This window comes from Muscardinus avellanarius (assembly GCF_963383645.1).
Source record: "Muscardinus avellanarius genome assembly, chromosome: 12".
NCBI lineage: Eukaryota > Metazoa > Chordata > Mammalia > Rodentia > Gliridae > Muscardinus > Muscardinus avellanarius.
The window spans coordinates 70,041,775-70,054,248 of NC_137798.1; the positions used below are offsets into that span (position 1 = coordinate 70,041,775).

Here is a 12,474-nt window from a genome sequence, read left to right on the forward strand (position 1 = left end):
AAGCCCCTGGAGAGAAGGCTGGAAAACGAGCCGCCACAGACCTGACCAGCCGTGCGCAAGATGCTGGGGCAGGCAGACCTACTCGTGGCCTCAGCCTGTCACCAGCATCGCAGAAACACAAACCGAAACCTCGGAGACTGGCCGTGGGCACTGGTAGGTTAATGGTTAATAACTGACCCGGCCAGCCAGGGTCTATGTCATCTCCCAAGTCCACTCGCCTCAAAAGGGAACAGAAGGTCTTGCTTAAGTCCTTCGGAAAGCAGCAAAGCACCCCTGTCACTGCCCTTCAGCACCCAACGGACTTTTGCCTCCCTTCCCTTTTTTTAAGGACTGTATCATCGCTCTGGGCCTTTATCGCATCAGAGCAGGATGGCAACTTTTATTCACTCTGTATTCCAACAAAACCCAGAAATGTTGCATGGCCCAGGGCCCATGAGGGCAGGCAGAACTAAGATCCGCCAAGGTTTGTTGAGTATTTCCTGGTGCCAGGCACAGTTCAAGGGCTTTTCACTTATTCCTTCATGCCTCATAATGGCACTTGGTGCTAGGATTGTCCTTGTGTCCCTGTGCTCAGGAAAGCAGGGCAATGTCACCTCAGAGGCGAGGGACATCCCCGACAGGCCAGGGCATGGGCTCTGAGGCTGTGGGCCTGGCCTGGCCGCAGGGCAAGGACACTTTTAGCTGGGTGATGTCCATGGCCTGCCTAGAGGGCCTTCTCAATCCAAGCCCTGCATGGTCACTCCAATGGACCTGCAGCTGAGCCTGGATTATTCAAAATTCAGAACTGGGAGTTTGGACAATTCAATTTTCTACTTAAGGAATTAACTAGAAAACATTTTTGTTTGTTCCTCTCCTAGGGAAGACTGAAAATGTATTAATTTCCCCATGCCTTAGGAAGCCCTGGACACTGAAGGAAATTCTGTCTTTGACCATTCATCAGATTGGCAAACTTTCCCCCTACCTGGGTCTCCTCTTCAGCCTAGAGAAACTGTTTTGAACAAAGAAAGGCTCTAGTTTCATTTTCCCTGGGGGTATGAGGCTTGGAGCTGAGCCCCAGAACAGGCTGGAGATGGCCAGGCCCTGGCTGGATCAAAACCCTGCCTGGGGAGACCTGCCAGAGCCAGAGCTAAAACAGGTGCACTGCCTGGGGTCCTGGGGACCGCTCTGCAGAGCTCCACCAAAGCAGGGTGCTATGCATGACGCCACTTCCCCTGCCTTCCTCCAACCTCAGCCTGAGGGACACTGATCTCAGACCCACTCTGGCAATCCAGCTCAGTTGTGCCTCACTTTCCCCAACAGCTGCGCCCAGTTTTTTGGGTTAGCACCCCTGGGCACGGCCCATGGACCCACTTTGGGCAATGCTACTATGGGGTGTCGGTGCAACCTTCTCAGTCCTCTAATGGTGTCTCAAGGTCACCACACCATGGGGGAAGGGAATCTGACTCACCCCACTGGGCCCTCTTCAGTCACCTAGTCTCTAGTCACTGAGACTGACTTGTAAGGATGGGGAAGGAGTGGAAAGCATCTAAGAAGCCTAAGAAGTAGGGCCAGGGATGTAGCTCAGGAGTAGGATGCTTGCCTAGCACACATGAGGCCCTGGGCTCAAGCCCCAGTATTGCATGAGAAGTAAAGAAGCCTACCCTGCCTCTGGGGCAGGTGTCCAGGAGCTGGAGTTTTCCATTTTGCTGTCAGCCGCAGTCACATGCTCTGTGTAGATAATGACAGCTGGTACTTCGGTGCTTAGTCCTGAGGTCAGTCCTGAGGTCAGCGTGTTATCAGCATTATCTCATTTAATCCAAATAGCTACCTAGTACTATTATTACCTCACTTCACAGAGGAGGACACTGGGGCTGAAAGAAGTAACAGCCACTGAGTGACAGAGACACGATTCTGAACAAAATCTGACTTCACAGCCCAGGCAGAAAACACAGTGTTATTACAAATAGAATTCTGCTTTCTTCAGTCTTAGCTGGCTCTCCTCTCATCTCCTCAGCCTTTATTTATTTATTTATTTATTTTATTTTATTTATTTCGGTTCTGGGATGGAACCCAGGGGCATTTGACCGCTGAGCTACATTCCCTGCCCTATTTTTCAATTTTATTTTTTTGCGGGTCTAGGGATGGAACTCAGGGGCATTCGACCTCTGAGCTACACCCTCTGCCCTATTTTTATTCTTTATTTTGAAACAGGGTCTTGCAAAGTTGCAGAGCGCCGCACTAAGCAGCTGAGGCTGTCCGCGAACCACTATCCTCCGGTCTCAGCCTCCCGAATGCTGGGATTACAAGCGTGCACCACCATGCCCGGCTTCCTCACCCTTATTTTTTAAACCTGTTCCAGCTGACAGCTCTGTGAATCTACTGAACTCTTTACTGAAGCTGTGACTGTTTTACAATGCGATTAGCAGATCAAGAACTTTGAAAACTGGGCCATTTGAAATACCATTGCTTTGGGGGGGAAACTGCAAAAGCAGAGACATACCAAACTTGCCACTGCAAAAGATAAGAGTGTGGCTTTTAACAAGCCCCTCAGTGCAGTCACCTGCCAGTGACCAAAAAAATCAACAGGTGACCTGGCTTGGTGCAGGAGACCGTGCAGAGTAAGACAAAGCACAGATCGGCAAGACCGCTGGAGAGTTTAAGCCATGGGCAGACCTGGGGTGCTGGCGCATACTTCCACACAAGCCAGCCTGATCTGTCCCCTCCGGCTGACTCCAGCCCCAGCTCTCTTGCCCTTTCTCCACCACTTGCCAGAATCTGCTCAGCACGTCAATCGTGTGCTTTAGATCGTCTCAGGGGAACCGGCTAGCCACTGTGCCCCTTTCCTTCTAGCTGGTTACTGAATTCTAGGGAAGCCTAAACTCAACCCCTTGGCCTGCAACACCTTAGAGCCATGAACTGGCTCTCAGGACACGCCATCCCCGTGCCGGCCCACCCACCACCTCACCAGTATGGTTTTCCCAGCAGCTGGGTTGTAATGCCCAATCTCAGCAAACCAGCCGTGTGGCAAGCAGATACTTTAGGCCAGGTGTAGAGAGAAATGAAAGAGAAAATCTTACTGACTTGAAGGTGGAATCCAATCACTTGACTTCATGGCCATTTCTTCTCATTCCGGTCTCTCTCCACGGCTTTGAGAAAGGTGTTTTTTGTTTGTTTTTGTTTTGTTTTTTGTGATACTAGGTATGGAAGCCAGGGGCATTCTACCTCTGAGCCACACCACTAGCCCTATTTTTTATTCTTTAATTAGAAACAGGGTCTGAGTTGCAGCAAGACTGGTGTGATTGGGATTACCACACCCAGCTTCAGAAGGAGTGTCTTTGGTAAGTGGGATCCAGCTGTCCCAGCATCTTTGTTTCCCTTAATATAATCAAAGTTTGGGGAGTTTGGTCCTGCCTCTTGAAACACAACCCACCCATCAACTCCCATGAACCAAAAAGAAATACCATGGACTCGACATCCAGTGGCTCAAAACTGCAGCACTGTACCAATCTAGATCAAGCAGCTTACCAGATTTCACTTCCTTCTGTGTCGAGGAATAGCAGTATTTCCTGTCAGCCAGACAGGAAAACTAAAGCTGAACGTGGTCCTGGCTGTAAATCCACTTCCTTCCAAGGCCAAACTAGTTTGGCTGGTGCTGAATGCTGCTGCGGCTTTCTTAACTTCATCTTAACTTCCAGCCCTGTAGCCCTGCTGCCTCCTATTCATAAGTGGAGCTCTAGAAACTAAAAGTTCCTGGCGAATACTAGCTACATCCAAACTGGGCACTCATTACCAGGAAAACCCAAACCACAGTTCTGGGCCACAAACTCCCCAAGGGTCATGAACAAATGGCCAGCAGGAACTGGATCTCGAAATGTTGCCATGGATAACCCTCCCCTCTTTAGAACCCCAAAAGTCCCTCCCCAATGACAAAAGTCACCATCACTTGTTTATCCACTCTTTCAAAACAAAGGCAGCTCTGACCATGGCGGCTGCAGGTTCTGGGAGCCCCAGTATGAAATCTCAGCTCTCAGTTTTCTCACAGACCCAGCAGCTTCCAGAAGGTTCTTCTCTTAATCATTTGGCCTTTGCAGGGACAAAAAGACAGGACGACCAAGAAGGATAAAATAAGTTTTTATTTATAGTCTTATAGTAAAGGGGGAAGCCTTAACTTGCAAGACAATTCTTCGGCAGTATGTACAACATACTTTTTATTTCCATGGAATGGAATCAAACACAGACTGAGACTACAGAGTGTACACTAGAAATCAGCAAATGCCAGGAACGGAGAAGGAGAAAGACAAAGAAATGAGGCCTCAACACACAAAACCTCCCACGGGATCTGTTGACCACAGCCAGAACCAGGGCTGGATCACAGAAAGGAGACAAGGAAAGAAGTGGGGTGAGGCGAGGAAGGGGCCGCACTGCGGTGCGGGTTTAGTACCAGGTAAATTGCTCTTGGTATTTACATTACAAAATCAGTTGGCTCTATTTCTTAGAAATACACACAAAAGAAAGGAAAATTTGATCATTACTTTATGAATCTGTCGCTTTGCAATACCGACATCATCAGAAATAGGGACAATTCACTCAGATTCAAATTTCAGTAGCAGGAAATAAATATCAAAACATTATCACTGGCCCTTAATACAAAATCTTACCCTACCCAAGCCTCCCTCCCTGCCCCACACCCAGGCACCACCCACCACTCCCTGTGGCTGCGCCTCCCTGCTGGCCTCCCCTACGTACCACAGGTGTCACGTGGCCGCTGCAAGGCTGGCACTGTAGGCTTAAATAGTCGGCTGAGAGAAGCAGGAGTGAAATGTGCCAGGGACTCTGCCAATCTGCACCCACTTTCCTTTTATACCAACTTCTTCAAGAAATGGTCTTTCAACAAGAGCGATAAATAGCTTTTTGGAAAAAAAATCCTTACAAAGGAGAGGGTAGTTTTCATTACTCCAAACTGGTCATCTTCTCAGAGTAGAGCAGTTCACAGATTCACAAAGTCTGTCAGAAGTGAGGGGCCAGGAGGAGAGGCCCGCAGGGCAGGCGTCCTCCAGGCACTTGCCGGTGGGGCTGGAGGAGCTGGTAGGGTAGGCAGGACATCGTGTGCTCAGAGGTCCGGCCGGCCGTCTGTCCTCCACAGAAAAAGCTGCCAAGTTGGGGTGTTTTGGTTTAAAAATTCCTGGTAGGGACAGGGAATCCCTGAAGGGAATAGATTAAAAAAAAAAAAAAATGGAAATGGGGAGGGAAAACGAGAGCTGTTGTCCAAGAGCTTCTACGTAAAAATAAAAATTAAAAAAAGAGAGAGAAAAATAGAGTCTCTTAAATGGTTCTGAGGGTCCTAACGATGAACTGAGAGGAGGATGAGACGATGGAGGAGACAGACAGTTTTTATTGCTGGCCTGCCCCGCGTGGCTTAGCTGGCCTCCATCCGGAGTTTCTTCCTGCTTTGGGGCTCTTCAGGCTCTGACTCCGAGCTGGAGTCTGAGCCCCCATCGAAGGCAGAGATGGTGCTGCCCTTGGCGTTGGTGTAGAGGCTGTTGTCTGAGGAGGGGTAGTTGGTCTGCAGTTGGGCACTCGACCTCGCCTTCTCCAGTGCACGAACTAAAAAGCAACCAAGGCAATTTGTTACCACCTTCTGGAAACTTGGGGAGTAACCAAGTCTCAGACTCAGGGTCCAGCCTGTTCTTCCTAAGGGCTTGCTTGCTGGCCTCCAAGGCTCAGGGTTGCTCAGAAGTAACTTCCTTCTGGTGTCTGGTCCATCGCACACTCCATTTCCCCTCCCTTCTTTCCCAAATGGACCTGGGGGCCCAACAGATGTGGCCAGTCACTGCCATCCCACCCAATCCTAAAGAGAAGGCATGTGATGTCATCGTCCTGCCACGGAAGCCCAGCGTAGAGACCAGAGCAGGAGCTCCCTGTGGGATTCAGCAGTGCAATGACAGAGGAGGAGAAGCCAGCCCAGCAATGCCAGGCTTCACGAGGGTATGAAGGCCACACAGTAGCAGGAAAGGATGATATAAGATGCACTGGCCAAAGAAAGTTTTGGCTTAGCTTTCACGTACAAGATCCACTTGGAATGACAAGCTGGACACTTGGAAGCAAGTCACCAATACACACAAAATACCTGGGCCTTTTGACAGGTAGCCCCTACATGCAGGCTGCTCAGCCCCTTCACCAACCCGCTGATGCCACCCGCTGCCCAACCCTTGGTTCAGCTCAGCTTGAGCCTCGAAGGTCAACCCGTTCAGTTTATTTATTTTATGTGAGGTGTTCTAACCCAGGTGGTTACTTGCATTTCCTTTTACTTGCATCTTCCATGAGGGAGGAAGAGAAGTGAATTCCCCAGGAACAAAGAACTTGATCAGCTCTCGCTTTCCCCTGTGGTTGTAGGAAAAGGCGGGTGTGAGCATTGAGAACAGCAGGGGCCTGGCCCATAGGCTGCCCTGATTGGATTACCATTGATAATGGGGAGGGCTCACTGTCCCTGAACACCTGGAGTCTCTGGTACTTACACAGCACATTCCACTCCAAGGACCTCAAAGCTCTTTTCAGACATCTAATGCCAGGTGGAACCCCTATTGCAGGCAGAGCACCTGGGCTCCAAGAAAGGGAGAGATCAGGCCAGAAAAGATACACGCCTCCAATGCCCAACTCCCTAGCCTGTGCTGTCTCCTCACTGGCGGCTCAGGAAGGCTCTAAAACTCAACTGTGAGCCGAGGCTGAATCTGAGGCACGCTCTGGGGCTGGCTCTGACTCTGCAGGCCCAGGTGAGAGCCCGGCCTGGCCGAAGTGCAGCAGGGCCAGTCGCCCCACCAGCTCAGCTGCTCACCTTGCTGCTCCAGAAGAGCATTCTGCCGCTTGAGGTCATCGATATCTTGCTGGTGCGTGTGGTTTTTCCTTCGCATATACTGGATATACTCTGTGGCTTTGTCTAGGATTTGGGCCCGGGATGCCTGTTGCAATATAAGAAAAAACACAGGGACAAAATAAAGACCGAGTCTTGGTAGCAAAGGAACCATGTCCCTCTGCAGCACAGCAGGCAGGAGGGCGAAGTGGGAAAAGGCCGAGGAAAGAGTCATGGCTGGAGAAGGCCTTCTTTGTGCCAAAGTGTCCAGTGCTTTTGGGAGTGAACCTTGCAAGCACAGACTCAGAAGGAGCTCTAGCAGGAACCCAGAGCTCAGATTAGTACAGTGGCTTATTCAAAGCCACTAGCTAGATGCTGGCAGAACGCAGCACAGACTTGGGTCTGTCTGACTATCCTGAGTATGTGCTCCTCTCATCCTCTCTCTCTCTTTTTTTTAAACTGGGGCTTGAACTCAGGAGCATTTTACATTTGAGCTACACCCCCAGCCCATTTTATTCTGAAACAAGATCTTGCTAAGTTGCTGGGGCTGGCCTGGGACCTTGCGATCCTGTCTTAGCCTCCCCCCACAAATGCTGGGATTATAGGTGTGAACTACCATTCTGGCCCCTCTATTTTTTCTCTCTCTCTTTTTTTGGTAGTACTGAAGATTGAACCCAGGGGCATTCTAGCTCTAAGATACACCTTCAGTCCCACTTTTATGTTTTATTTTGAAACAAGGTTTACTAAGTTGCTGAGGTGTCCTCCTGTTTCAGTCTCCCAAGTACTGAGATTACAGGCATGCGCTACCATGCCCAGCTCCTTCTCCTTTAAGTTGCTTTTCAGTCTTCAGTCAGCTATGTCTGAAAACATCAAAATACTGTAAATCAGAGCTTGGACTACTCACTCTGCTAGGGCCTGACTCTAGCCAGGCCAGAGTGACAACAGTGGTAAATTGGCTGAAGTTGGTTTGGGTGAAAGTGGGTTCAATGTTTTGCGCCAAGATCTTAAGACTTCAGCCAGACTCTCAAAACTGCTGTTAACCAGTCCTAACATAATGATGCTGCTGTGTCACTGTTTCCGTTTTCCTGATTGCGTGAAAGCTGTCGGTGCTTGATGTCAACACAGGAAATACATGAGATTGGGCCATTTCAGGAAGCAACCATGCTTCCACAATGGCCATGGGTAGCATGGTCACTGTCCTGTCAGAGGAATATGTCAATAAGCTAATAAAATGGATGTCAGAGCCGGACATGGTGGCGCTCGCTTGTAATCCCAGCATCGGGAGGCTGAGACCTGAGGATCACGGTTCGCGGACAGCCTCAGCTACTTAGTTAGGCCCTCTGCAACTCAGTGAGAACCGGTTTCAAAATAAAGAATAAAAAATAGGGCAGGGGGTGTAGCTCAGAGGTCGAATGCCCCTGGGTTCCAACCCGACCCCCCCCCCAAAAAAAAAAAAAAAAAGTCAGGTCACTGTGTTCAGGGAAGCCAAGCTTCTCTGGGAGATTCCCTCTAGGCTGCAAACATGGCAGCACTGTGTCACTGACAACCGGGGAGCCAGCAGTCCAATCAGCAGAATGGGACGAAGCTAAGAGAAGCCCAGGCAGGGAGGGCTCACGGCTGAGGTGTGGCACTTAAGCTGCAGGGCCCCGGAAGCTCCTCACTCAGAGGGTCGACCCCCACAAGTATGTATCATAATCCAGCGGTCCTGGACGACCAGAACCCAATAGGGCAGGGAGGGGGCAAAGAGCACATCCACACCCAGCCTAGCAAAACTAAATCTACTTGTATTGAATTTTAGCAATCTCAATTTAGCCCTCAGTGGGCTGGGTATCAGAGAGGTACGCAAGGCCTGAGCTTATTCACCAGTCCTTGAAAGTACTAGAATTTTCAGGCTTTTCTCTTCCAGTACCCTTAGGGTGATTTCCTCAAGAGGAAATCATTCAATCAACCATTTTTTTTTATCTGACACAAATTATGTGCAAAGTACTAGGGAAGACATTGTGGAGAAACAAAATGTATTAGTCATGGCTTCTTTGCCCAGAAGCTTGCTTACTCTCCAGTTGAGGAGATAAGTGTTATCTATGTACACACAAATCACAGGCAGTGCTGACAAGTGTAACCTGGCTAGTACAGATTGACTAGCCAGGGGAAAGGTGGTTTCTGCTGGGATGATTCCCTACTGTGTGTCAGGCACTGGCCCGGAGGATGCAGCTCTTTCTGTCAGACGGACAGACACACACACACCCCTCTCTCCATGTGAAATAGTGAACCCTGCACTAGACCAAGGTGGAATTTTTGGAAAAAGGTAATGTTAAGTAAACAAGAGTAGCACAGTGAAGGGTGTGGGTGAGGGAGAAGCCTGATCTGACTGCCTAGTTGAGTGGTTATTTTATGTAGAAATACTGAGAAAACCTAATTGGGGGTAGGGAGAAGCAAATAATTAGAAGAGACTAATTACAATACCCTGCGTCTCTGGATATAAAACATGGAATTAAAACTGATTAGTATTGTATGAGAGATGGCAGAGCTTGGGGATGCAAGAGGCAGAGGCATGCTGTACGCTGTTATTACTGAGCTCGATGCCTCATACACATTCCTCTCTATGGTTGCTCCTTATCTAAGGAGAAATTCTCAAAGGCCTCACCTAGCCCTCCAACTCTATCCTCTCCATCACCAATTTCTATGCATACCTATACCTAATATCTCTTTAAATTTCCTTTGCACTGAGAAGTGAACCTATGGTTTTGTATATACAAGGCAAGCACTGAGCTACATGCCCAACATTTCTATAAATTTTATTTTTAGACAGGTCTCATTGAATTGCCCAGACTGGCCTTGAACTTGCGATCCTCCTGCCTCAGCCTCAACTAGCTGGGATTACAGGTATGTGCCACTGTGCGTAAGTTGCCAATTTTAGCTATTATTTTAATAGTCCCTCACAAGCAACAAAAGGCCTTTTTTTTTTTTTTTTGGTGGCACCAGAGATTGAACCCAGAGGTATTCTACATTGGAGCTACACCTCCACCTCTTGTTTTGAAACAGGGTCTAAGTTGCTGAGAGGCTAGTCTTGAACCTGTGGTCCTCTAATCTCAGCCTCTCAAGTACTGGGATTATAGGTGTGTGCCACCACTCTTCACTGCAGCATTAGTTTTTTAAAAAGGGAAGAGAAATAGAACCTCTACAATCACAGGGTGTTTGATACGTTCAGGGAGGACTGGCACAGAGTAAGGAGCCTGTATGCCCCCATTTTTTCCTTTGGGCATTTATATTCCATACCATGAAACCAGTACCAAGAAACACAACAAAACAAGCCAGAAGAGGGAAAAGATGCCGTGGAGGGAGAGCACTTTCAACTTTTCCAGGTTTCTGGATGAAAGCAAAATTCACAGATGCTAAACAGTGTTTACCAAAGATGGCTAGATTAGCATAATCCCAACACCAGGTACCCAGCCCTTCCTCTACCCTCTGCTGGAAGCCAAGTGTTCCAGGTCATTCACTAAGCCCTGCCCCCTCAAAATAACCATTCAAAATTAACTTTATGTTATCTTTCCTTGGATACTCATTAAGAATTAAAATTCAACAAAGAATTTAAAAACACAAGCCAGGTGTGGTAGCACACGCTTGTAATCCCAGTACTTGGAAGCTGAGACAGGAGGATCATGGTTCTCAGCCAGCCTCAGCTACTTAGTGAGGCCTTCCTTCTACAACTTAGTAAAACTCTGTTCCACAATAAAGAATAAAAAATAGGGCTGGGGGTGTAATTTAGAGGTAGAATGCTCCTGGGTTCCATCTCTAGTACTACATTAAAAAAAAAAAAAATTAACACAAAATTCAGAATGTCCCCAAATTTGCTTCTAGTACAGGGAAGAGGGTTGGAGGGTAGGGATACACACAAGCTTGAAGCTAGGAAATGTTAGATTTGTCTAAAACCCCCACTCCCATCTCCACAGACCACACAAGATCATGTGACTAACCACAGCATCAAGGTGTTGGCAGGCCCTTTTTGCCTTTATGAGTTTAAATGTGAAACCAGCAAGAAACCCTAGGGTTTATGGCTTGGACTATGAAACAACCCTGGGCTTTTAGTTTCTGTTTTCTGAAAGGTTCTCAGTCAGCTGAGTCAAATGACAATATTCACGTGAGTGTGCTAACCAGATGATACCTGGCAAGGCAAGGAATCCACAGATGAATACTGCCTTAAGACACTCTGTGAGGACTCAAAGATTTATTTATTTATTTTTATTTACCCAGGGGCATTCTACCTCTGAGCCACACTCCTAGCTCTATTTTTTATTCTTTATTTTGAAACAGGGTCTCACTGAGTTGCAAAGGGCCTCACTAAGTAGCTGAGGCTGTTGGAGAACTGCAATCCTGTCTTAGCCTCCTGAATGCTGAGATTACAAGCGTGTGCCACCATGCCCAGCTGATTTTATTTTTTTAAATTATTTATTTATGTTTATTTTTTTGGTGGTATTGGGGATAGAACCCTTCTATCTCCAGGCTACGATCCCAGACCTATTTTATATTTTATTTGGAAACAGGGTCTCTTAAGCCAGCGCGGCTGGCTTTGAACCTGCGTGATCCTCCTGTCTCCGCCTCCCAAGCAGATTTTTAGCCATGATTTTTTTATTTTTTGGAAGACTGAGACAGGAGGATCACAGGTTTGAGGACAGCCTTGGCAAGTAGCGAGACTCAACCAAGTGAGTCTCGCTGATTTTTTTATTTTTTATTTTTTGATGCTGGGGATTGAACTTGGGGCATTCTACCTGTGAGCTACATCTCCAGCTCTGATATTTAAAAGATTTTTGAAACAGGGTCTCACTAGGTTAATGAGAATCTCACTACTTGCTGAGGCTGCCCTTGAATCTTAGATCTGCCTATCTCAGCATCCTAGTACTGGGATTAAGTGTGTGCCATCGCGCCTAGTCAAAAATTTTTTTCCCCTGCTAGTTTTCTAAATTTGAATTCTGCCTTTCTGAGCCGAAAAAGTTCCCCTGAACAGCTTGGACACAGCCCATGGACAGGACAGAATATGGCTGAAGGGACTGCAGAGGTGAGTCACCTCTTTTTCACCTTTGGAGCTACACGGAAAGATGCTGCACAGTCCTGCCAGATCTTGTTCCAAATCTATGCTTGCAGAGAGCAGTAGAAGTAATAATGAAGATGATGAGAGCAGCTACCGTTTTTGAAGTTCTTACTAAGTGCCAGGTATCCTTACACAACCTTTTTCTGTATTATTTCCTCTATTTTATAAATGAGGAAACTGGTAATAGAAATTTGAGTCGTGGCTAAAAACTATATAAATAAATAAGGAAACTGAGGAACACAGCTGCAACTTACCCAATGTTACATGTAACTAGTAGGAAGGACAATTTAAACTCGGCCTCCAGGACACCCTATTTTGGGAACACAGAAGCAGCTGTTGAACTCATTAAAAAAAACAAAAACAAAAGCAAATTAACAGGATTAAAGGGACAGTGCTGTCCCAGAGGGGAAAGACTGAGGAGGAGCAGGACCTGGAAAGCCACTGGTCTGTCTAGTGACTGTCTCAGCACCAGGCGTGGTGAACCATCCCACACAGGTGCAGAGTGAGCGGGATGAATATTGTCATTAGAATTTGGCTAGAAAAGAAGTGAAAAACAGTAGCT

At 47.6% G+C, this 12,474-nt stretch overlaps 1 protein-coding gene across 5 annotated transcripts in view; it reads right to left on the bottom strand.

The window, feature by feature from the left end:
- Positions 1-5,395: 5,395 nt before the first annotated feature.
- MAX (MYC associated factor X) overlaps positions 5,396-12,474 on the bottom strand; it is a gene marked incomplete at both ends in the record, with an annotated part of 31,424 nt that continues 24,345 nt past the window's right edge. For 3 of the 5 annotated variants that reach the window (XM_080708102.1, XM_080708103.1, XM_080708101.1), the window contains 2 exons: positions 5,396-5,583; positions 6,812-6,935. In XM_080708102.1, coding sequence (XP_080564228.1) covers positions 5,396-5,583; positions 6,812-6,935 — 312 coding nt within the window. Of the gene's footprint in view, positions 5,584-6,275; positions 6,361-6,494; positions 6,504-6,811; positions 6,936-12,474 lie in introns of those variants that run through there. The other 2 variants (XM_080708104.1, XM_080708105.1) reach the window with 2 other exon arrangements.